General features: G+C 44.8%; 1 protein-coding gene across 1 annotated transcript in view; it reads right to left on the bottom strand.

Annotated features, from left to right (window-relative positions):
* AP1M1 (adaptor related protein complex 1 subunit mu 1) overlaps nt 1-13,884 on the bottom strand; it is a 34,978-nt gene extending 21,094 nt beyond the window's left edge. The window contains exons 1-2 of the mRNA XM_030217953.1: nt 13,708-13,884; nt 568-724 (exon numbers count right to left, since the gene is read on the bottom strand). Coding sequence (XP_030073813.1) covers nt 568-724; nt 13,708-13,749 — 199 coding nt within the window. The 5' untranslated portion in view covers nt 13,750-13,884. The remainder of the gene's footprint in view (nt 1-567; nt 725-13,707) is intronic.
* Nucleotides 13,885-23,453: the final 9,569 nt, after the last annotated feature.

Below are 23,453 nucleotides of genomic sequence, written 5' to 3'. Positions count from 1 at the left end.
AACAACAACAACAAAAGTATATAAAAGTTTACTCAAAAGTTGCTCAAGTTTGAAAGCAACATTCAGGTAGGTCTGCTGCTGAAAGCTTTCAAGATAAGAATAAAAGGAGGGCCTAAAACAGCTAAAAGGCAGCAGATACAGTATGGGAACTGGACACCTGAAAATCTTCCAGAACAGGTAGTAGGAGACACAAACGGTGACAGAATTGAAAAAGGAGTGGGGTCAACAAAGGATCTTAAAAACAAGAGGAGGGAAACCAGGTACGGAACATTTCAGATCAAAACAGCAGATAATGGATGGGGGTAACCTGCATGGATCAGCATTACAACCCTAATCACCTTATTGGGCACATCAGTCAACCTGCTGTCATTTACTTTGTTACTATGCACAAGAAATACTCTACATGCTATCCAGACCAAAAAAAGGCAGAGTGTTTGCAAGACCTAATATATAAACCCCTCAGCTGCTTCCTAATGTTCAAGTCTCCAATATTGTCTAGATGTCAAGATCTGATATTTTGGAGCCCACATGTGGCAGCACTCTGCTTAGTGCCACTCAAAAGGATACGGTACAAATTGTTGTGTTTAATCCACATAAACCGAACTCCACCATGACCCAGAATGGGAGACAGTGCTCCTTCCTCTTCCTTCTCCATAAGGATAGGCATGAAATGTTCCACTTCTGACATGTCCACATCACCACGGTAATTCCGGCAAATGAGGACCTGTCATGAAAAGCAAAACAACTGTGAATAAATCTTTAGAAATGCACTGAGTTACCTGCAACTTAAGCGAGCCCCATGGCAACCCCAGATCAATGAAATCTATTATGTATGTTACTAAATACAGTACACTGGACTGAAAGTTTTGTAGCATAAAACATGCAAATTAATCAGCAATTCTATCCATTTAATTTAATCCAACATTCCTGCTTATCTAATAAGGGCTCAAGGAGAAGCACATAAAGGAGAAATTAGATCTTACCTGCTAATTTGCTTTCCTTTAGTCCCTCCGGACCGGACCGGACCAGGATAGGACTGATGGGTTGTGCTCGCCTACCAGCAGGTGGAGACTGAGAAAAACTCTGTCTCTAGAGAGCCAATAGGAGCCCTGGCCATGTGACCTTAGCCTCAGTATTTGAATAACAAAGCAGGAAAGAAAGAAAGACCTTCTGTGCTGTATGGAATCCTAGCAGCCACAAATTCCTCGGCAAAACCGAGTACTAGAGCTCGCCAGCAACTCTCACCAGAGAAGTGGCATGGCCCATTCGTATTAGAGCTCGCCAGCAACTCTCACCAGAGAAGTGGCATGGCCCATTCGTATTAGAGCTTGCCAGCAACTCTCACCAGAGAAGTGGCATGGCCCATTCATATTAGAGCTCACCAGCAACTCTCACCAGAGAAGTGGCATGGCCCATTCATATTAGAGCTCACCAGCAACTCTCACCAGAGAAGTGGTATGACTCACTTAAGGTTTTATATATATTCCATCAACTGAGCTCACCAGCAACTCTCACCAGAAAAGTGGTATGGCATATTTAAGGTTTTATATATATTCCAGCAACTGAGCTCAGCAGCAACTCTCACCAGAGAAGTGGTATGGCATATGTAAGGTTTTATATATATATTCCAGCAACTGAGCTCACCAGCAACCACCAGAGAAGTGGTATGGACCACGTAAAGTTTTATATACATAGTAGCATATGTAAGGTTTTATATATATATTCCAGCAACTGAGCTCACCAGCAACCACCAGAGAAGTGGTATGGACCACATAAAGTTTTATATACATAGTAGCATCTAAGCATCTGTTTGTTTGTTTTTTAAATTGTTCCACGAATCGTAAAGGAATGAATACACTTCCTACTTAATAAAAGAATCTAAATAGCTGAGAGAACATGGGAGGGGCCTGGTCCGGTCCGGAGGGACTAAAGGAAAGCAAATTAGCAGGTAAGATCTAATTTCTCCTTCCTTAGCGTCCCTCCGGACCGGACCAGGATTGGACTGATGGGAAGTACCAAAGCAGTAATCTGAAGGGAGGGACCCTATGAAAACTGCATAGAAATATTCATGCTGCATAGGCCGCCTCCTGGCGACAACTAACATGTAGTATGTCTCAATGAGCAAAAGAATGAAGCTAAGACCAGGTTGCCACCTTACCAATGTGCACCGAGCACCAAAAATCGCTGTAGTAAGAATAGAGCCCGCTTCTGAAGTTGTGGAATATGTTGTAATACTCTGTGGAACTGCCCTCTCAGTGAGAAGAGAAATAGAAATTCTCATTTCCTTAATCCGTCGAGATATAGCGGGTTAGAAACAACCAAACCCTTACGCCTACAGGCTAGAAGGACAAAACGAATAAGAAAAAACCGATTGGGAAAGGTGAAAACGCGAAACTACAGCAGGCCGAAAAGAAGTAACCAACTGTAGAAGTACTCCACACATAGACCTACTTGCTGCAATGGCTACTAGGAAACACTGCTTGAAGAGGAAAACTTTATAGAAAAAGCTATGGCTACTAGAAAACAGTGGTTTAAGAGAAAGACCTTAAAGAAAAAACAATGGCTACTAGAAAAACAGTGCTTTAAGAGGAAAACCTTAAAGGACACCAGAAGAAAACAGCCCAAAAAGAGGACCTACGAGAGCTGAAAGATTAAGATTGTGATTTGAAGAGGATTTCAGCCTGTCGGGCGGAGACTAACATCCTTAAAGTAAACGAGAACTTCCAAAAAGACGAGGCCGTATCGGACCTAAACAGAAAAAAGCTGCAATCTGCAGGAGAAGAAAAAAAAAAAAAGAGTAATCCTTTATGAAAACCAACAAAAAATGAATCAAGAACAAATAAGAGAGACGAGGCTCAACAACGCAACTGCCGCATAGAAAGAACTACTGAAGCGTAAAATGCGCTCTTAAGTAATGAAAAACCCACAAAAGAACCAAACCATATGACCAAATTAAAGCCTGGTATGGATGAAAGATGGAATTTTTTTTTTTCAGACATAAGACAACGCCTAGTGAGTTGACGGAAGAAACGCATATAGAAGGTTGAAAGAACCCCTGCTAAACGATGTCTATCCCTGTCTCCGTCAAGACTGTTGCTGGACGGAAGAAGCAAGAAATGTTTGAGCCTGAAGGCAAAAAAGAGATAGCCCTGAAGTGTCGCAGTGAAGTAGTAACGCTGAAAAAATGAGAGTCCATTCACTTGAATGCAGGGTGAGACAACTAAGAAAAAATGACTTGTAACGTTTCAACTGCCGCCACATGGGCGGCTGAAAAGGCAGTTAAGCGAATGTCCACCCATGACAAGAGCCTCACTGACTACAAACTCAAGAGTATACTCTCAGTTCCTCCTTGGCGAATGACCTAACCCATTACCATGGCAAAGACCAACATAGCTCTCCCCGCCTTGTTTGTCAGTAGGGGAACGAAATTCACCCGAAGGTAAACGAATTGCTGTGGTCCCCCAGAAAATAAACTTATTCAAACAAGCTTCTGCCAAAAAGTGTACTGCATGAAGCATCCCTATGACAGAACTAAGGTTCGTGTGATAACTAGATGATACTTAAATAGTGCAATTGATGACCCTAAGATTCCCAACAGGATGAAGGAAAATTCCTTCTTGGGAACTAGAAAGTAAAATTGTGCTCTGCAGAATAGAGCGAGGAAATGCCCGAAGGCCCAAGGTCACCAAGAAAAATATAAACTGGGATGCTTGCAGAGGCGACAAAAGACTGCGCCAACCTGACTAAACAAAGAGAGAAAATTAGAGATATCTGATGAGACATCAAATGAGAGGCCTGGCTACATTCACCATCCAACCTAGAGACTGTAAGAAATGCACCACCCGGTGCGTGATCTGAGAACTCTGCTGATAAGACTTTCTCCAATTAGCCAGTCGTCTAGGTAAGGATGAAACGAGGACCCCTTGTTTCATGAGCGGTGCTGCTACTACGACCCTAACTTAGGAGAAAGTACGCATAGCTGCCGCGAAACCGAAGAGCAGGGCACGAAACTGGAAATGTCAACCTAGAATCGTAAAACGCCAGAATCTGCAATGAACGTGCCGAATAGGAATATGTAAATAAGCCTCTGACATATCCAAGGTTGTGAAATACTCTCCTCGCCGAACTGTCATTATGACTGATCGAGGAGTCTCCATACAAAAAGTTGTGACCCTTTTAGATGTAAAATAGAACGGAAGGGAGAGTACTGCTGAAAATGACCGGTTAATGCTTAAGCAAAAACTAGCCATTTTCTGGGTTCTGGGGAGGAGAGGGAGGGTGACCAAGGACACTACCTAAATAGGGCTCCATACCCCAGCCCTATCTCTGTGGCATCTCATAGCTGGTTAAACTTTGAAGATAGGTATCCACCAGCTATGGTAGCACGCTCTGGACAGGAAAAATTCTTTTTTTTTTTTTTTTTTGAGTAGGTTCAACCATTTGCTCAGAATGGAAGTAAGATTCACCGGCCTTTAATTTCCTGGATCTCCCCAATCCTCTTACCATGGTCATGCCTCCTCCCTCACTGAGATGTACCAAACCCACACTCATTAGACATGAATGCTGGGCTTGATGGACTTTTGGTCTTTCACAATATAGCAATACTTATGCACCTAAGGCATAAATGCACAGGAAGTAAGTGAGTTGCCTTCCAATTGAAAGGAAGCTCTGGAGTGAGGGCGCATAGAATGAAAATGAAAAAAAGGACAGATTTGTAAAATACTTTTAACGGAAAAGGTGAATTTGTGCCACAGCCACTTGGTGAAGGCGATGGAGACAAGACTGTATATGAATTCAAGAAAGCTTGAGACAAGAAGGGATGCCTTATACTCTGAGTGGTCCTCTGTCCTATTAGAAGAAAGCTTCAAGACAGTTGGAAGACATGAAAAAAAGTATGCCTGCTAAGCAGGCAGTTGAGTGATTGGGAGCTCAATAGACAGGACTGTCTCTCAGAGAATATGAGAGAGCTTATGTATCCCAATGGCGTCTGAACAATCTACTCTATGCCTATAGAGAAAGTTTCTAAAGTTCTGAAAAACATTGTATAATACTACAGCCATTGAGAGAAATTCTTGAAAAAAAAAATTAAATTATTATGTCAAAGATTTGTACAGTTCCAAACAATTGACTATTAGAGACAATGCAGATCTTTCTACCAGGAAATGAAAAGGACACAGAACAAAACAAAATCCCACTGACACTGGACAACTATGAAACTGTATACTAGATAAGACCAGAGTTAATAGTCAAGTTATAAATATAAATCTTAAAACAAGAAAATCGTGATTAATATCTATATATGAAAGGAACCCTGTCATCCAAAACTTGGCTGCTAATATGATGTGGGTTTCAGAGTCCTGTTTTCCTCACACCTGTGTGGAAAGGATTAGGAACTGTTCAGTTTGAAACCGAGCTGCACATTGATTTGCAACATTCCTACAAGAGAGAACTAAGTCCCCAACTGAGAAAACAAAACGGAAGGTGAATCAAAATGGCCGCCATTCGCGCCACTTGCACTGTGGCGGTCCCCGAAATCGCGCCTGACAGCTCCTCAACAATAGGAGAGCGGGACGGCGGAGAAAGAACAACTGGCGAAATAGACCCTGAAAACCGGAGGAAGCACCGGTCCCGACGAAACACCCAAAACAGAACCAAGTTCTGGCTGCGCTAACTCCGCGATGGAGAAGCTACAGCTGCAGGATCAAAATGGCGGCCTTCCGCGCCAAAATGAAAAGAATGTAGGGCAGACACGACAGATCAGGCTGCTGCAGCCTCCCCTGTATGGTGGATTTCTCTCCGCCCGAGAAACAACTCGTCGCTCCTTTTTTTTTTTTTTTTTTAAACAAGCCGGCGCCTGCTGCCCAAAACGCTAAAAACAGAGGAAGAAATTGCGAGGAATCAAATGACTCATTAAAGGCCCAGTCAACATTATTTTCTTCTATTATTTTTTTTTTAAACAGCTGAATTAGAAAAAGAAAAAGTGCTCAAGATCAATAGAATAGCACAGAGCTGCCTGCTCATTAGCAGTCTGTGCTAGATAGAAGGCTGGGCTGGTTTTTTTTTGTTTTTTTTTTAACCAGCTGACCTTGCTCCTTACAAGTCTGGGGAAAGAAAAATACTTCTGCTTGTAAGTTCCTATAGAGATGAGGAAATAAGAAAGAAGCACTCAAGAGCAATAAAATAGCACAGAACTGCCTTTTTTAAACAGCTTGCTCATTAAAATGCTGGGGAAGGAAAAATACTTGTATTTTTAACATTCTATAGTGGCTGCCTCTCCCAAAGACATACACCTTTCTAAACAAAGGGTAGCCCTTCCCAGCTACGTATGGGAGATGGGGAGGAAGGGGGGGAGGGACTCAGCGACACCCGAGTTTAACACCCCAGAGGTTGTAAAAGAAAGAAAGGAAAAGAAATCCCTATCTGACCAGCGTCTAACAGAGAATTCCTAGGCACAGAAGAAGTAGCATTGTTGTTCTTATTATTAAACTCTAAAAGAGAAGGAGAAAGACTAAAGGGCTCGCTTCCTACCTGCTGGGAGACTGAGAAAATACTGAGGCTAAGGTCACATGGCCAGGGCTCCTATTGGCTCTCTAGAGTCAGTTTTTTCTCAGTCTCCACCTGCTGGTAGGCGAGCACAACCCATCAGTTCAATCCTGGTCCGGTCCGGAGGGACGCTAAGGAAGCAAAGTTACTTACATGTAGTAGGTGTTCTCCAAGGACAGCAGGGTATATAGTCCTACGTGGACAATGTCATCCGCTGGAGCCCATGCGGGAAAACTCACCAGATTCTTTACAACACATTTTAGAATGATGCACCATGTGCAGTTTTCGTACTTGTTACTATCATATGGACCTAGCCTACCAACTTTTTATGATGAGATAATTCAAATCCAATAGAGGAGAAAGGAGGGTATGTAAGACTATGTATCCTATTTCTTCAGAGTACTTGATTCTAAACTCAATTTTTCTTCCCATATTTCATCCATGATTCAGAACTTATTTTCTACACTTACTAGAGTTTTATTCTAGACCCCAAACAGATTCTGAAGGACTGTCTGGCCAGTCTGACTTGGGAGTCCTGCTCCAAACAATGACTAAAGACCATGCTGTAGCTCTGCAAGCGTTTTCAGCGGAGGCTGATCTGAAGTGGGCTACTGACGCAACCATAGTTCTGATGTTATGAGTTGTGCCATAACACTTCAGAGACAGCCTCCTAGCCAATTAGAAAGTGTGCATTTGACAGTGGAAGCCCTCATGCTGTTTAGGCCAAAAAGCTGGGTGGACTTTCTAGGAGCTTTATTCCACTCCAGATAGAAGGCTAAGGCTCTCTTGTCCAGTATTACAGTAAGCTTTCCCCTTTCTGGGCATGAAATCTTGGGAAAAAATAATGGTAGAACAATTGACTGGGTAAGATGGAATGCAAACACTGCCTTAGGAAAATAATTAGGATGTGTGAGCACAGGATCACTCTATTGTAATACTTTGTGTAAGTATGGTGGATCAGCTACAAGGGCCTGGGGCTTATTGACCTTGCAGGCTGACGTGAATGTCACCAAATATAGGACCTTCCAGGTCACATATTTTAGGTGGCAGGTATCCATTGGCTGGAAAGGAGCTTTCATCAGCTGGGTTACAATAACTTTGAGGTCCCATGACACTGCAGGGTGCTCGAAGGAAGGTTTCAACAGAAGCAAGCCCTGATAAACCTAGCAGCTAAAGGTAAAGCAGAGATGGGTTTACCTTCTACTTGGTGATAAGCACCAATTGCAATAAGGTGAACCCTTACAGAGTCGTCAGAGTCAGGTCTCAAGACCAAGTGTAGAAGGTATTCAAGCAGTGTTTATGTAGGACAGGAAAACAGAACTAAGGCCGTGCCTTCACAATAGGTGACAAACCTCTTCCACTTAAAAACTGTAGTATCTACTAGTGGAAGCTCAACTGGAAGACAGAAGGACTTGAGACAAACTGTCAAGCAAGTTCAGTAAATCCACTACTAACTTCAACATCCACGTCATGAGGGCTAGGGACTGAAAGTCAGGATATAGTAGGGATCCCTGATCCTACGTTATGAATGTTGAAAAAGTTTGCATCTCCATGGATCTCTGGAGGAAACCATATCTGCTTTAGCCAGTAGGAAGCGGCCAGGATCATGCCACCTGATATTCAGCTTTCAGCGCTATGGCGCTGGCATTGACTATCCAGTTTCATTTCTGACCATGGCAACTTAACCAGTTAGAGTGATATTCAGCACTAACCGGTTAAGTGCTTAGCAGTTAAAGATAGGTGTGCTATTTATGTGGCCTATTTTAACCGCTAAACATAGCCAGTTTTGTGCTGAATATATTGCATGGCTAGTCACTGTGAATATTCAGCTGGAGATAGCCAGTTATCTCCCACCAAATATCCATGGTTAGGCGCTAAGACACTATTTAATCGCCCAGAAGCCATTCCTGCTGGTAAAATAGTTTTGAATATCTGCCAGTCAGTTCCTTGAACTTGTTTCATTTTCAGAATAATTTTTGCTATCAGAGGTATTGGTATTCATTTATTTTTTTTTTTTTTTATTAGGATTTATTTACCACCTTTTTAAAGGAATTCACTCAAGACAATATGCAGTAAGAATAAATCAAACATGAGCAATAGATAATTACAGCAGCAGTAAAAATATTCAAGCAAGAATACAAAGTATGGCATAGTATACTACTTACAATGTAAACACAATACATAATAGAACATTTTAATTGACAGTGAAGGGTATAAGCAAAGATGGAACATATAGATAGGTAAGAGAGTAAGAGGAGTTAGAAAACAAGGTGATTAGTTTAAAGAATGGTGCACATGAGGTCAGAGAGATGGTTAAATATTATGAGAGGTATGAGAGGCATTGTACAGAAGGCTCTCCTCCCAATAAAGGAGGAAGGCATGTGCCAGTCTGGAGCACAATCTGAGGAACTTTGCTGTTGAAATGAGTGGCAAACAAACAAACAAAAAAAATCTATAAAGGGGGTGTCCCACACTCAAAAGATGTTCTGTTCTAAACCTTTGACCAGAGGCCACTTAGAAAGTTACAGAATCTGACTCATCTGTCGGCCAGAGGAGTGGCCTAGTGGTTAGGGTGGTGGACTTTGGTCCTGGGGAACTGAGGAACAGAGTTCGATTCCCACCTCAGGCTCAGGCAGCTCCTTGTGACTCTGGGCAAGTCACTTAACCCTCCATTGCCCCAGGTACAAATAAGTACCTGTATACAATATGTAAGCCGCATTGAGCCTGCCATGAGTGGGAAAGCGCGGGGTACAAATGTAACAAAAATAAAATAAATAAAATTTTCCTGCCAGGTATGCGGCTTTGTGGACCATCCCTTGAGAGATAGCTCAGTTCCACAATTTGACAGCTTCCTGACACAGAAGGTAGAAACCCATCTCTCTGCTTGATGATATAGAGGTCAATATTCAAAGTGATTTAAGCAGGCAGGAGGATTCTGCCTGCTTAAATCACGCTCAGCAGGCCAGCCACCAATATTCAGGAGCACTTAATCAGACAGTGCCACTAAATATCCTAACTAGCCATTGTAAGGTCATGGCAGCTATTTTGAGGCTGCAATTGGCATGATCAAGAAAGACCAGGGATCACTGCTAACCCAACGATCACACTCAATCACCAGCGAAGATTAAGGCAGGCGGCGGGGAGGGGGGCAGGAAACTAAAGATAACCTTATGCAGGCCTCAGCTAAATATTGCCTGGGACCCACACAAGTCCCTGCAGCCAGAACGTGTGTGGTCAGACCCAGATATTCAATGCTAGATCCTGGGTATGGCCTAGCATCGACTGTCTGGATCTAATTTAGCCAGCAACCATTACAGTTTAATAAAAAAAACACCGACCATTACTGGTTGAATATTGACTGAGTACACTGCAACATAGTTGTCTATCAGAATCTGAGTTACTTGATTGGATAACCCATCTCTGAAAGCCTTTAGGGTATTCCAGATCGTTCTTAGCTCAAGGAAGTTTATATTACGAAGTTTTCCTGAGCAGACCAAGATCTTGAGTCTGGAGCCCATTTACATGAGCTCCTCGTGCCAGGTTGGATGCATTTATCATTGGAAACTTTTGAATTTGAGAAATCTGGAAGGGAATTTGTCAGGCTGCATTGGACCATCCACCAGAATAGCAAGCTCCTTATCAGGGTGGTGACTAAAATGACATCCCAAAGATTCCACCTTTCTTGTGTCCAATGGGCTTGCCTCAAATTGAGGCATGCCATGGGGATCACATGAACTGTGGAGGCCATATAGCCTAGCATCCTGACGTGCTAATACCTACCACTTCTGAAATAGATATGAGAGTCAAGGTTCACTGTTGTGAAAGAAATGTATACACCTGAACTGTGTCTAGCAGGGCCTCTACAAATTCTAATTTCTGCAACAGGATCAACTAATTTAGAGTATTTTATGACTAACCCTAGTAGCTCCAGCAACTGAATGATCAAGCTCATCGATTCTTGTGTCTTCTAATGTGTTCTTGACCAACCAATCATCCAGGTAGGGAACAAATGCTCAACCAGTCTACATAGAGATGCTGTATTAACTGGTTGGAACTTTGTGAAAAAAAAAAACCTCTGACACTGAAGCAAAACCAAATGTCAGTACACAATACTGGAAGTGGTGTTTCCCTACCACAAATCTCAGATACAGCCATGCCATAGGAGGTAACTGTGTGTAGGTATAAGTATCCTTTAAAACCAGAAAGCATAACCAATCTCCTCCTTATATCATGGGTATGAGGTGCCCAAAAAAACCATCCTGAACTTCTGTTTGCCAGATATTTGCTCAGGCACTTAGGTCTAGGATGGGACATTTTCTTTGTAACCACAAGTACTTGGAATAAACTCTTTTCCCCATTTCCCTTGGTGGGAAAGGTTAACTGCATTAACCTGTAAAAGGCCTTGGTAGGCAATTCCTGATGCTCTCGGTGGGTATTTTGGGGAAAACCTGCCCAGACATTTTTTAGAACTCACTAGTCTGAGGCTAAAAGGGGCCACCTTGTTTGGAAAAAATTCAGCCTCCTTCTACCTGAAAGTTGTTCAGCACATTACAGAGATTGAGGTTATACTCTACTGAAGCCAATCAAAGGCTCATCTCTTGTTCTGACTGGTTGCTGCTTGGGATTTTTGGGTCCTCTTTTGTCTTGGATGACAGCAAAATCCCCAAGTTGTTCAGAAGGAATGGGAAGAAGGAGAATTCCTTTGTTTTTGACAGTAATGGCCACCAAAAACACTGTCTTAAAGTGTTAGATCCTTCTCAGAAACCTTATTCAACGGCTCAAACAGTGGGGCCTGGAGAGCTTGCTATACTACATTCAAATGCCACGCCGGGCATGGCTGCCGCACAGGAGGCCGAAGCCGAAGAGCTCCGCGTAGGAAACGGACCACATCAGAGTGAGCTGCTAAAGAGGAACCGTCCAGTTAGCCCCTTAAACAAGCTAGTGCGACCACCTGCACTCAAAGGGAATTATATGCCAATCCCTTTTGAAGACCATCCTGAAGGAACTCCAGAATAACCGGAACGTCCACCCGAAAAGGTGATTCAGTATGCAAAGCACACCACGCCGAGAAAGCTTTCCACACTCGCGCGTACGCTGCTGAAGTAGACTGCTTCCGTGCCCCCAAAAAGTGGCAATGACTGGTCCTGAAAATCCCTTCTTCCTCAGCTGCTGCCTCTCAATAGCCAGGCCGTAACCAAAGCGGGAGGGATTTTCCATCTGAACTAGCCCTTGATGCAACAGATCGGGAGTCACCGGAAGTCGCAATGGTGGCACTGAGAGTGCTCAAACGAGATCCGCATACCACAGCCGTTGGTGCTGGAAGAGATGCAGGGATGCCTGGTGCTGGGAGGGAGGGAAGGAGTGCGAGCAGGAGGGCAGCAGCCCCAACAAGAAAAACCTAAAGGGAGGTGCAGACCTCCCGTTAGGTTTTCCACGGTGACTTCCTCGGAAAACGGTAGTGCATCGCATCGGATTAGTATTTTAATACTAATTTGCTCATTTGCATACCATTTTCGTTGGCTGCTACTGTGACAGGAAAATGCCCTTTTGTGCATGTCCCCAGTTTACTACTTGCGTTCTAAACTGGCTAGAACCAGTTTAAAACCCACGTTGCTGTTATTCAGGTTAAATTGCCCTGTTGGCACTTTGCAATAAATAATTAGATTTTGGGTTGCTGTTTGGGCACTCGCTCTCTGAAAGGTTCGCCATCACTGCCCTATAATAAAAGATTTCTCAAAGGTTTGTTGCATCTACATCCTCTAATTCGGCCTCCCCTGCTGGCTTGGGACCTAAACTTGGTGCTAAGTGCTCTCACCTACTCTCCTTTTGAACCCCTGTCCAGTTCAAAGATGAAATATCTCACATGGAAGACATTTTTTAATTACTTTAACATCAGCACACCTGATTGGAGAAATACAAATCCAAGCACTAGTTAGACTGTGTAAGAGCACTATCTATTTATTTAGCGAGAACAGCATCTACAAACAAACCATCTCAATTGTTCCTATCTATTCATCCGGATGTTAACCCACAACCGGTCACAAAGGGAACTCTCTCACACTGGATTGCACCTTGTATTTCCTTTAGTTACCAGAATACAGGCACAACAGACCTATCTGCTATTCCACATATTACAGCTCATTTACAAAGAACTTCACTACAGGATATAAGCAGGACAGCTACTTGGTCTACAACTCATACTTTCGCAAATCACTACTGCATTGATGCCGCCTCAGGGGCAGATTCATCTTTTGGACAAGTGGTCCTCTCCTCGGGAACTTGAGGCCCAACTCACCTCCTCCTCCTCCTGACACAGGTACCAGACATTCTTTCTTTCTACACTGTTTGACAAGTTCTTGCATACATATCAAACTTTTCAGTAGTTTTCTGATGTACTGACCATAACCCCATTACGTCTGTTCCCCATGTAGCTAGGAGGTCTTCAGGTGTGTGGCTGCAAGATAAAAGTTGCTTACCTGTAATGGTAGTTGTCCTTGGATAGATGATCTTGCAGCTACCCAAACACTCTCTGATTTGAAACTAGCTGTTAAACTTAACTGAAGAGGGGCAGGGTCTACCTATGGTTACAGTATGTGCAGTAAGGTGGGAAATCCCATGCATGCATTTAAAGTTTATTCTAGAAGCTCAAGCTTCAAAGTTTTGATAGTGGCCCTGGTCAGTAACGTCACCGTGGAGTCAATTCTGGCTGCAAGATCATCTATCCATGGAGAGCAACTTTTATTTCCCATTTTCTGCAAAAGAACCCATTCATTAACAACACACACAAACTTGCTAATGTTTAGCACATCTAACCCTAAGCTTGTAGGCTGTCTAACCAGGATACTAGAATATAAAAGAGAAAGACTAAAAGACTGTCCTAGAGAAGAAACAGTCACACTGAATGGTTTGCAGCTATAACGAATCCAGAATAGCTGGAAGGCTCAATAATTGCATAATGCTGGCTGTTAGCCTAATAACCGCCCTTTCCTTCTAAATAATAACGATAATTAACAGATACAAGGCAGGCACCACATGACAGTGGGCGGGGGTCCCAAGTGCTCCTCCAACCTTCAGTCGCTCTCCGGAACCACTACTACTACTACTACAGCGCTACAAAGCGTACGCAGCCACCCCTCACCTCTATCCTTTCCTCGCCTTGCTCACCTTGCCCTTCAGGTCCAGTACGTAAACGGCACTGGCAGACATGGCGCTGACCAGAGCAGCTAACAGAACGAGTCCCGCACTTCCTTCTCTCTTCACGCCTGCAACCCTACCACCATGTCCGTTACTTCACCATAGCGATATGCACGCACCGGAAAGAGCACGAACACTTCCGTTTCCGGCCGGGCCCTGCTGCTGCTGTGAAGCTGCGTCAGCTTTCGGGTTGTGTTTTTTTGTGTGTGTGCGCGCGTGCGCGCTGGTGCTGGTCACGGTGACCAGCTCTGGCTTTTCAGCATTTGGGCTGCTGCCCAGCGGTTTATGTTTCAATAGAGTGGGTGCACAGGTAGTGAGAGCCCATGGTGAACTTTCAGCTCATTGCACAAGCAAGCCTCAAAACACCCACCAGCACATACTTTAACCTGTATTTTTAGGTTTATGTGGCTTTCAAATTATTTGACTTTGCTTTGATTGCAGCTACTGCCCTAGCTGACTGCTTTATGTTACGCAATGGTTCGGCAGCCCTTGGCCACCAAATAGTCGAAGAATAAACAAAAATGCATATTAACTCGTTCCTAACTATATGTGAAATCTAGCCATATACATATTAATGCACGATGTACAAATCAAGGTAAGGTATACACAAAAAGTAGCACATATGAGTTTATCTTGTTGGGCAGACTGGATGGACCGTGCAGGTCTTTTTCTGCCGTCATTTACTATGTTACTATATGTAGAGGTATCATGGCTCCTATAGAGAAACCCAAGTGTAAGGTAATGTGTTAAAGCTATACCTATACATTATACATAGCAAATCACTGGAGCTTTAACACCTGTAGTTTGCAGGTAGAGGTGACAATATTCAGCTTTTTATCTGCTATACCTAGAGCAAAACATCTAAAAGACAATTCTATAGCCTAGGTGCTTGTATTCACACACATTATGCAAGTAAATGTTTAGAATACAAGAATATGTGTGCATATTTATGTGTAGAAATGCTAGTATGGCACCAAATATTTGCTTAATAGTGGGTAAATTCTGTAGCAGTATTTATGTGTATGTGTGCATAAGTACATAAGCACTGCCATACTGGGACAGACCAAAGGCCCATCAAGCTCAGCACCCGGTTTCCAACAGTGGCCAATCCAGGTCACAAGTACCTGGTAAGATCTCAAAATAGTACAATTCATTTTATGCTGCATTGGCTATCAGTAAAGGCAAGAATAGTTTTCAAAGCGAACACCCTGCTCTTCAAGATACGATTGGAATGGCACCCAACTATATGCTTAACATGATTGAACTATCCTCAAGAAATGCCAACCCAGAAAACAGAAACTACCTACTCCTACATCTACTCAACTGCACAAACATCATCTCCAAAACTATCTACACAGCAGGATTTAGGCACCAGGGTTCCAAATGATGGAACTCGATACCAAAAACCATCACAAATATTCTCCAATTCAGAAAATAAATTAAAAACATACCGATACAGATTTGAGGTTTGTTGTATTGAATCAGATCCCTGCTAGTGTGACAGGAGATATAACACTGGGGAACTGAGTTCGATTCCCAATTCAGGCACAGGCAGCTCATTGTGACTCTGGGCAAGTCACTTAACTCTCCATTGCCCCATGTAAGCCGCATTGAGCCTTTCATGAGTGGGAAAGCGCGGGGTACAAATGTAACAAAAATAAAAAGAATAAAGCTATCCTGATTAGAAAGGAACAACGTTTCATTTACTACTGGCAGACGGTCAGCCCTCAGGGCCTAAATATATTATTATTTATTACATTTGTATCTCGCGCTTTTCCACTCAGGAATGGGCAAACGACAACAAACTCTGCCTGAACCCAAGCAAAACAGAGATTCTTTAAGTATGAACTCCCCCTAAAATCACAGGTCAAGAATCTTGGTATACTGCTAGAGTCATCATTCACTCTGATCCTGCAAATTCAAACAACCTTAAAAAATTGTCTGTCACCTATGGCAGCTACAAAATCTATATATATTGAAAAGACGAGTCCGACCACAGTGGTCCATACCATGATAACATCACGACTGGACTACTGTAATGCCCTGTACACTGGTCAAACCAAAAAGAGTTTGCATCAGCTTCAACTAATTCAAGAATGCTGCGGCACAATTGATAGAAGGCTGCAAGTGGCGTGACCACATCACACCCTTCCTGCAAAAGCTACACTGGCTACCAGTACCTTACAGGGCTAAATTTAACACTCTTTTTGATTTTCAAGGGTCTCGGACAAAATGGACCAGAGTACTTAAATAAACAAGGCCTCAAAGCGCAGAGAGCATTGTTTTCCCAAAGGAATTCCCAGATATTATTGGCCTCAATAAATCATCAAACTCCAGAAAAAAAGAGAGCAACCAAAAAGCTCCCAAAAATGGAGAACAAAAGTTGCTCACCAAAAAAAAACAGAAAAATAGCCAAAACCCACAGAGTTTGTATTAGTAATGAAAAAAAACAAAAATTCCCACATCAAATCCCCATTAGTCCCAATAAATACTGCTGGTAATTCACAAATTATATCAAAACTAGTAAAAAAAGGCCCGTTTCTGACACAAATGAAACGGGCACTAGCAAGGTTTTCCTCGGAGTGTGTATGTTTGGGAGAGTGTATGTGAGAGTGACTGTTTGAGAGTCAGAGTGAAAGTGTGAGTGTGTGTGTGTGTGTGTGTGTGTGAGAGAGAGAGTGAGTCTGGGTGTGAGTGTGTTTGTGAGAGAGTGTGTGTGTGAGAATGTGAGTGTGTGCAAGTGTGTATGTTAGTGTGAGAGAGAGTGTGTGTGTGTGGGCGAGAGAGAGAGTGTGTGTGAGACACAGATTCTCTGTGAGTGTGAGTGTATGAGACCAAGCGAGTGTGTGAGTGACTGTGTGGCACATAGAGTGTGAATGTGATACAGTGTGAGACAGAGTGTGTGAGAGTGAGAGTCAGAAAGACATTGTATATGAGAGAGTGTGAGCCCTGCCCTCCCAATCCATGCCCATCTGTCACCTGTCCCCTCCATTCATCCCTATCCAGCAATTCCCCTCTCTCCCTGAGCCCTGCCCTGCAATCCATATCCATCCATGCCCATCTGTCCCCTCCATTCATCCCTATCCAGCAATTCCTCTCTCTCCCTGAGCCCTGCCCTCCCAATCCATGCCCATCCATGCTCCTCTGTCCCCTGCCCCCTCCATTCATCCCTTTCCAGCAATTCCCCTCTCTCCCTGAGCCCTGCCCTCCCAATCCATGCCCATCCATGCTCCTCTGTCACCTGCTCCCTCCATTCATCCCTATCCAGCAATTCCCCTCTCTCCCTGAGCCCTGCCCTGCAATCCATATCCATCCATGCCCATCTGTCCCCTCCATTCATCCCTATCCAGCAATTCCCCTCTCTCCCTGAGCCCTGCCCTCCCAATCCATGCCCATCCATGCTCCTCTGTCCCCTGCCCCCTCCATTCATCCCTTTCCAGCAATTCCCCTCTCCCTGAGCCCTGCCCTCCCAATCCATGCCCATCCATTCTCCTCTGTCCCCTGCCGCCTCCATTCATCCTTTTCCAGCAAGTCCCCTCTCTCCCTTCCATGACCCCCCCTCGCATCCATGCTCCTCTCTCTCCCATATCCCAGCCTGGCCTGCCCTCTTCTCCCCCCCCCCTTCGCATCCATGCTCCCCCCCTTCGCATCCATGCTGTCGTTTCTCCCCTGCCCTCCCGCTCCCATTGTTCAACTTTACTGCCCATTCTCTTCTCTCTCCCCTATTTCTATTTTTTTTTCTTCTTTTTAAATTTACCTCCGTGGCGGTTCCGGCAGCGTAGCGTCAGGGAAGGAGGCGGCGCTCCCGACGTCTCCAGCCTTTCCTTCGCTGTGTTCCGCCTTCTTCTGACGTAAAGGATGACGTCAGAAGAAGGCGGAACACAGCGAAGGGAAGGCTGGAGACGTCGGGAGCGCCGCCTCCTTCCCTGACGCTGCGCTGCCGGATTTGTTTGTTTTTGTTTCCGCCCTCGACGTCATGACGTTTGACGCGAGGGCGGGGCAGAGACGGCTGGGTGGCTTCACACCACGAACGCCACGAACCCTACAGCCAGGGAGTGACGTCAGATGGCTTCAGAATGTTGTCCTCATTAGAATGTTCACAGTGCGTTTTATTATATTAGATATAGTTCCACAGATACATAGCTTGACTGAAGAGGCATCCTGTTCCCATACCGGATCGTCAAAACCACTACTGCTCCAGTACATGAGAGCTCTTCCAGTGCAGAATTCCCCCAGGATTAGTAATGTCATAGGCCAAGGGTGTTCACTGTTAATATTTATTTCTAAGTAAAAGATTCCAGAGTGGAAACTACCTAGAATGTATGAGCCAAGATACTCACACAAGTAAAGTGGCTCACTGTGGCTATCCTGAAAACTGACTAGGTTACAAAAGTAGAATTACCTGTAACGGACATTCTCCATGGACAAATGGAGGCGTATTTTCAAAGTACGCAGTAGTCCCAAGGTGATACTCGGAGCAGGATAAACACCAATCTTTTAAATCCAGTTATAAGAAGTGGCCTTTCTTTACCTCTGGAACCAGATTTCAACAGCGTAAATCTTTTATTTATCAATGTCCTGCTTATCAATTTAAATTTCAGTATCCACATATTTTCACACTAGACCAGCTAGAGAACAGCGTTCTCAGAAGCCTGTTCAGACACATCAGCAGCAAAAGCTTTCTCCTTCTTTTTCACCTTTCCAAGTGTCAGAGTCTGGTGGGGAGCACAATTCAACACGTTTTCATTGTTTGGAGATCAATAACATTAGACACGTGGATTCTGGATATTCTTCAAAATGGTTATTCTCTAGTATTTTCACAACCCCTACATCTTGGATACAGTGGCGTAGCCAGAAGTCAATTTTTGGGTGGGCCAACAGGTTGGATGGGTGGGCACTAGACAGTGGTGTGCTGGTAAATGTTTAACAACAGGCTCTCTCCCCGGTCCACCTTCCCCCCCAACCCCCCCCCCTTAAAAATTGCAGAGCTGGCTATAGCCGGGGAGAGAGCCTGGTGAGGGGGGGCAATGCATTACTGTCTCCAGGAAAAAAAAATTTAATGATCCCAGGTTCCAATTTAATTCATGTTTAATGTGGGATAAAATGCCATAAATAAGTAAATAAATATAAACTTTTAATGTTGAGCACCTGATTCTCAAAGTGGACATATTCCAAACACTATAATGAAAATAAAATGATTTTTTTTCTACCCTCCTCTCCCCTTCTTCCACCATGTGCAGCAACCCTCCTCTCCCCTTCCCTTCATCCAGCAACCCTCCTCTCCCCTGCCCTCTCCCCTTCTTCCACCATGTGCAGCAACCCTCCTCTCCCCTTCTTCCACCATGTCCAGCAACCCTACTCTCCCCTTCCCTTCATCCAGCAACCCTCCTCTCCCCTGCCCTCTCCCCTTCTTCCACCATGTGCAGCAACCTTCCTCTCCCCTTCTTCCACCATGTGCAGCAACCTTCCTCTCCCCTTCTTCCACCATGTCCAGCAACTCTCCTCTCCCCTTCCCTTCATCCAGCAACCCTCCTCTCCCCTTCTTCCACCATGTCCAGCAACCCTCCTCTCCACTTCCCTCCATCCAGCAACCCTCCTCTCTCCTCTCCCCTTCTTCCACCATGTCCAGCAACCCTACTCTCCCCTTCCCTTCATCCAGCAACCCTCCTCTCCCCTTCCCTTCATCCAGCAACCCTCCTCTCCCCTGCCCTCTCCCCTTCTTCCACCATGTGCAGCAACCCTCCTCTCCTCTTCTTCCACCATGTGCAGCAACCCTCCTCTCCCCTTCTTCCACCATGTCCAGCAACCCTCCTCTCCCCTTCCCTTCATCCAGCAACCCTCCTCTCCCCTTCCCTCTCCTCTCCCCTTCTTCCACCATGTCCAGCAACCCTCCTCTCCACTTCCCTCCATCCAGCAACCCTCCTCTCTCCTCTCCCCTTCTTCCACCATGTGCAGCAACCCTCCTCTCCCCTTCTTCCACCATGTGCAGCAACCCTCCTCTCCCCTTCTTCCACCATGTCCAGCAACCCTCCTCTCCCCTTCCCTTCATCCAGCAACCCTCCTCTCCCCTTCCCTCTCCTCTCCCCTTCTTCCACCATGTCCAGCAACCCTCCTCTCCACTTCCCTCCATCCAGCAACCCTCCTCTCTCCTCTCCCCTTCTTCCACCATGTGCAGCAACCCTCCTCTCCCCTTCCCTTCATCCAGCAACCCTCCTCTCCCCTGCCCTCTCCTTTCCCCTTCTTCCACCATGTCCAGCAACCCTCCTCTCCCCTTCCCTCCATCCAGCAACCCTCCTCTCCCCTTCTTCCACCATGTCCAGCAACCCTCCTCGCCCCTTCCCTCCATCCAGCAACCCTCCTCTCTCCTCTCCCCTTCTTCCACCATGTCCAGCAACCCTCCTCTCCCCTTCCCTCCATCCAGCAACCCTCCTCTCTCCTCTCCCCTTCTTCCACCATGTCCAGCAACCCTCCTCTCCCCTTCCCTCCATCCAGCAACCCTCCTCTCCCCTTCTTCCACCATGTGCAGCAACCCTCCTCTCCCCTTCCCTTCATCCAGCAATCCTCCTCTCCCCTGCCCTCTCCCCTTCTTCCACCATGTGCAGCAACCCTCCTCTCCCCTTCTTCCACCATGTCCAGCAACCCTCCTCTCCCCTTCCCTTCATCCAGCAACCCTCCTCTCCCCTTCCCTCTTCTCTCCCCTTCTTCCACCATGTCCAGCAACCCTCCTCTCCACTTCCCTCCATCCAGCAACCCTCCTCTCTCCTCTCCCCTTCTTCCACCATGTCCAGCAACCCTCCTCTCCACTTCCCTCCATCCAGCAACCCTCCTCTCTCCTCTCCCCTTCTTCCACCATGTCCAGCAACCCTCCTCTCCCCTTCCCTCCATCCAGCAACCCTCCTCTCCCCTTCTTCCACCATGTGCAGCAACCCTCCTCTCCCCTTCCCTTCATCCAGCAACCCTCCTCTCCCCTGCCCTCTCCCCTTCTTCCACCATGTGCAGCAACCCTCCTCTCCCCTTCTTCCACCATGTGCAGCAACCCTCCTCTCCCCTTCTTCCACCATGTCCAGCAACCCTCCTCTCCTGTCTGCCCTGTTTCCTTCCGCCCCCCCCCCCGTACCTTTAAATATTATAGTTTTGCTGGAGTCGCGGGCAGCCGGCATTGAAGACATCAGCAGGCTTACGCCGGTTCCAGCAGCCTTCCCTTCCCTCGTTGCAAGTCGGATGATGGCTCCGCCCTCTTCTGACGTATTTCCTGTTTCTACGAGGGCGGAGCCATCATCCGACTTGCAACGAGGGAAGGGAAGGCTGCTGGAACCGGCGTAAGCCTGCCGATGTCTTCAATGCCGGCTGCCCGCGACTCCAGCAAAACTGTAATATTTAAAGGTACGGCGGGGGCGGGGCAGTGGCGGGCTGGGGAGGCAGATGCGGGATCGGAGCTCAGCCTGCTCCCTCCGCTCCGCTGCCTCCACTGCTGGGTGGGCCTGAAACAAAACTGGGTGGGCCCAGGCCCACCCATGGCTACACCCCTGCTTGGATATAACACAACTCAACAAGTTTCTCCCAAAACAAAGATTTGAATGCCATTTTTACTTGTAATACTTCCTGCATTAAGTCAAGGAGTAGGGTTTTCAGCACTAGATTTACAGGATGATGACTTACATATTACTATTTCATCCCTATCCACGACGATACCTTCGGTTTGTCTGTCAAGGACAAAATTACCAGTACAAACATACATTTTGGCTTACCGTCAGATCTCAGGGTGTTCTCAATTAGGTCAATTTATTGATTTAAATACAAACCTTGTTTGGGAAACATAAGTTGTGAGAGATCTCTTTTTGGTTCCTTTGTTTGTACATTTGATTTTCAAATTGTTCAGTTACATCGATAAGGAATCCTCCTGTTTTTCATATCAAGACAATTGGTTGATGGTAGCTCAGTCTCCCCAACAAAATCTTCAAGTTTTACAGACTACCATTATTCTTTTTGAAGGTTAGGTTTACTGATCAATAAAAAAAAAAAATCACAGGTGATCCCGACTCAGAGGTTGACTTTCATGGGAGTGGATCTGGTTTCTGCATAATCTATACCACAGTCACCACTCCTGCGAGCTCATTTTCCTCATACAATTAGTTCATTATCTTCATTCAGTAACATCACGAAATTCTTTTGGGACATATGGCTTTAACATTTGCTGTTCTGCCGCTAGTACAACTACACATAAGGCCTCTACAGTGGTATTTTAAGGAAAAGTGGATTCAGTATCGATATCCTCTTACGTCATATGAACAAAATCTCTTTGTAGGAGTTCCGTTCCACTCACCTTTTTCCAACCAAGTTTCTTACTACAGATGCATCCTAAGTTGGTTGAGGGACAGACACATCTAGGACCCTTGTCAACACAAGGCCACTGGTCACTTCAGGACAGCTTCTATTCCATACTCTCCTCGTATTCAGAGCGGTCAGAGTGGCTGTTCAAACTTTTCAACATCTACTTCCATCCCAAGTGATATAGGTTAGTATACACAATAAGGTGGCAATATTTTCTATAAATAAGCAAGGGCTTATGAGCTCTCTTCATCTGTGTCAAGCAGCTGTCAGACTTTAGACCCTAATTCTATCACTCCATTCTGTGATTCAAGTGATTTATCTATCAGATTGGGAGAATCACATTGCAGATGTGTTAAGCAGGATACTTGTCTTACACAAGTGATATCACAATTCTTCACGACCTTTTTCAGCTTTGCACTGTACTCTGGTACATCTTTTTGCGTCCTCACAGTACAACAACTGTCATAAATATTGTTCAAGGTGGTATTAAAGGAACATGATAGCCGCAGAAGTATTACTATTTCTTGGGCAAATTCTCTCTTTTACGTCTTTCCTCCAATTCTAATAACAACATATTGGCCGAGGCAAGCGTAGTTTCCTGGACTAATGCAGTTAACTGTCCTCCTTCCATGGTTTTCTTCATGCAATATCAGACCTCATCTAGCAGATCAATGGTCAACTTCTTCATCCAAGTCTCAATAAACTCCATCTTTCCAATTGGTATCTTCAAGTAACTAGATAGGTTATTCGGTTTTGTTTTGTTTTTCTCAACCAGTTATTAATGTATTCTTGCCTTCCAAAACAATCGATCAGACTTGTTTATCTGTCTAACTGGAACAGATTTCGCTATGACTGTAAAACACATTAGATTTACCTAAAATTTTGCCTAATTTCTCCATTTTTTGGAATATTTCCTCTTTTTATCCAACTCAGGTTTGGCTACTTCTTTAGTTAAGGTCCAAATTGTGGATATTTTCTGTTTTTCTCTGGTTTGATTGATGATTACAGAGTAATGACACATCCTATCGCAAACAGATTTTTGAAAGATCTTCTGAATCGTAAATCTCCAATTTACTTACCCCCAGTAGTATAGGATTTCACTTTGGTTTTAGAAAACCTCATGGAACCTCCATTTGCACCATTTCAATGGGTTACCTTCAATTTTTTCCTTGGAAAACGTAGTTTCTTATTACTATTACTTCACCTTGAAGACTTAGGAAACTACATGCACTTGTATTTTTCACCCCATATACTACGATCTCATCTGGACTTTTCTACAAAAGTAGAGTCTTCTTTTCGCAGAAATTAATCGGTTATTTTACCAGTAATTTTTCTACCTCCTTATCTACTCAACATAGTAGATTGCACACATTGGACTGTAACAG

This window comes from Microcaecilia unicolor, chromosome 11 (assembly GCF_901765095.1).
Source record: "Microcaecilia unicolor chromosome 11, aMicUni1.1, whole genome shotgun sequence".
In the NCBI taxonomy this organism is placed as follows: Eukaryota; Metazoa; Chordata; class Amphibia; order Gymnophiona; family Siphonopidae; genus Microcaecilia; species Microcaecilia unicolor.
Note: the sequence above shows the minus strand (reverse complement) of the source record. Positions and strands in the feature narration are given on the sequence as shown.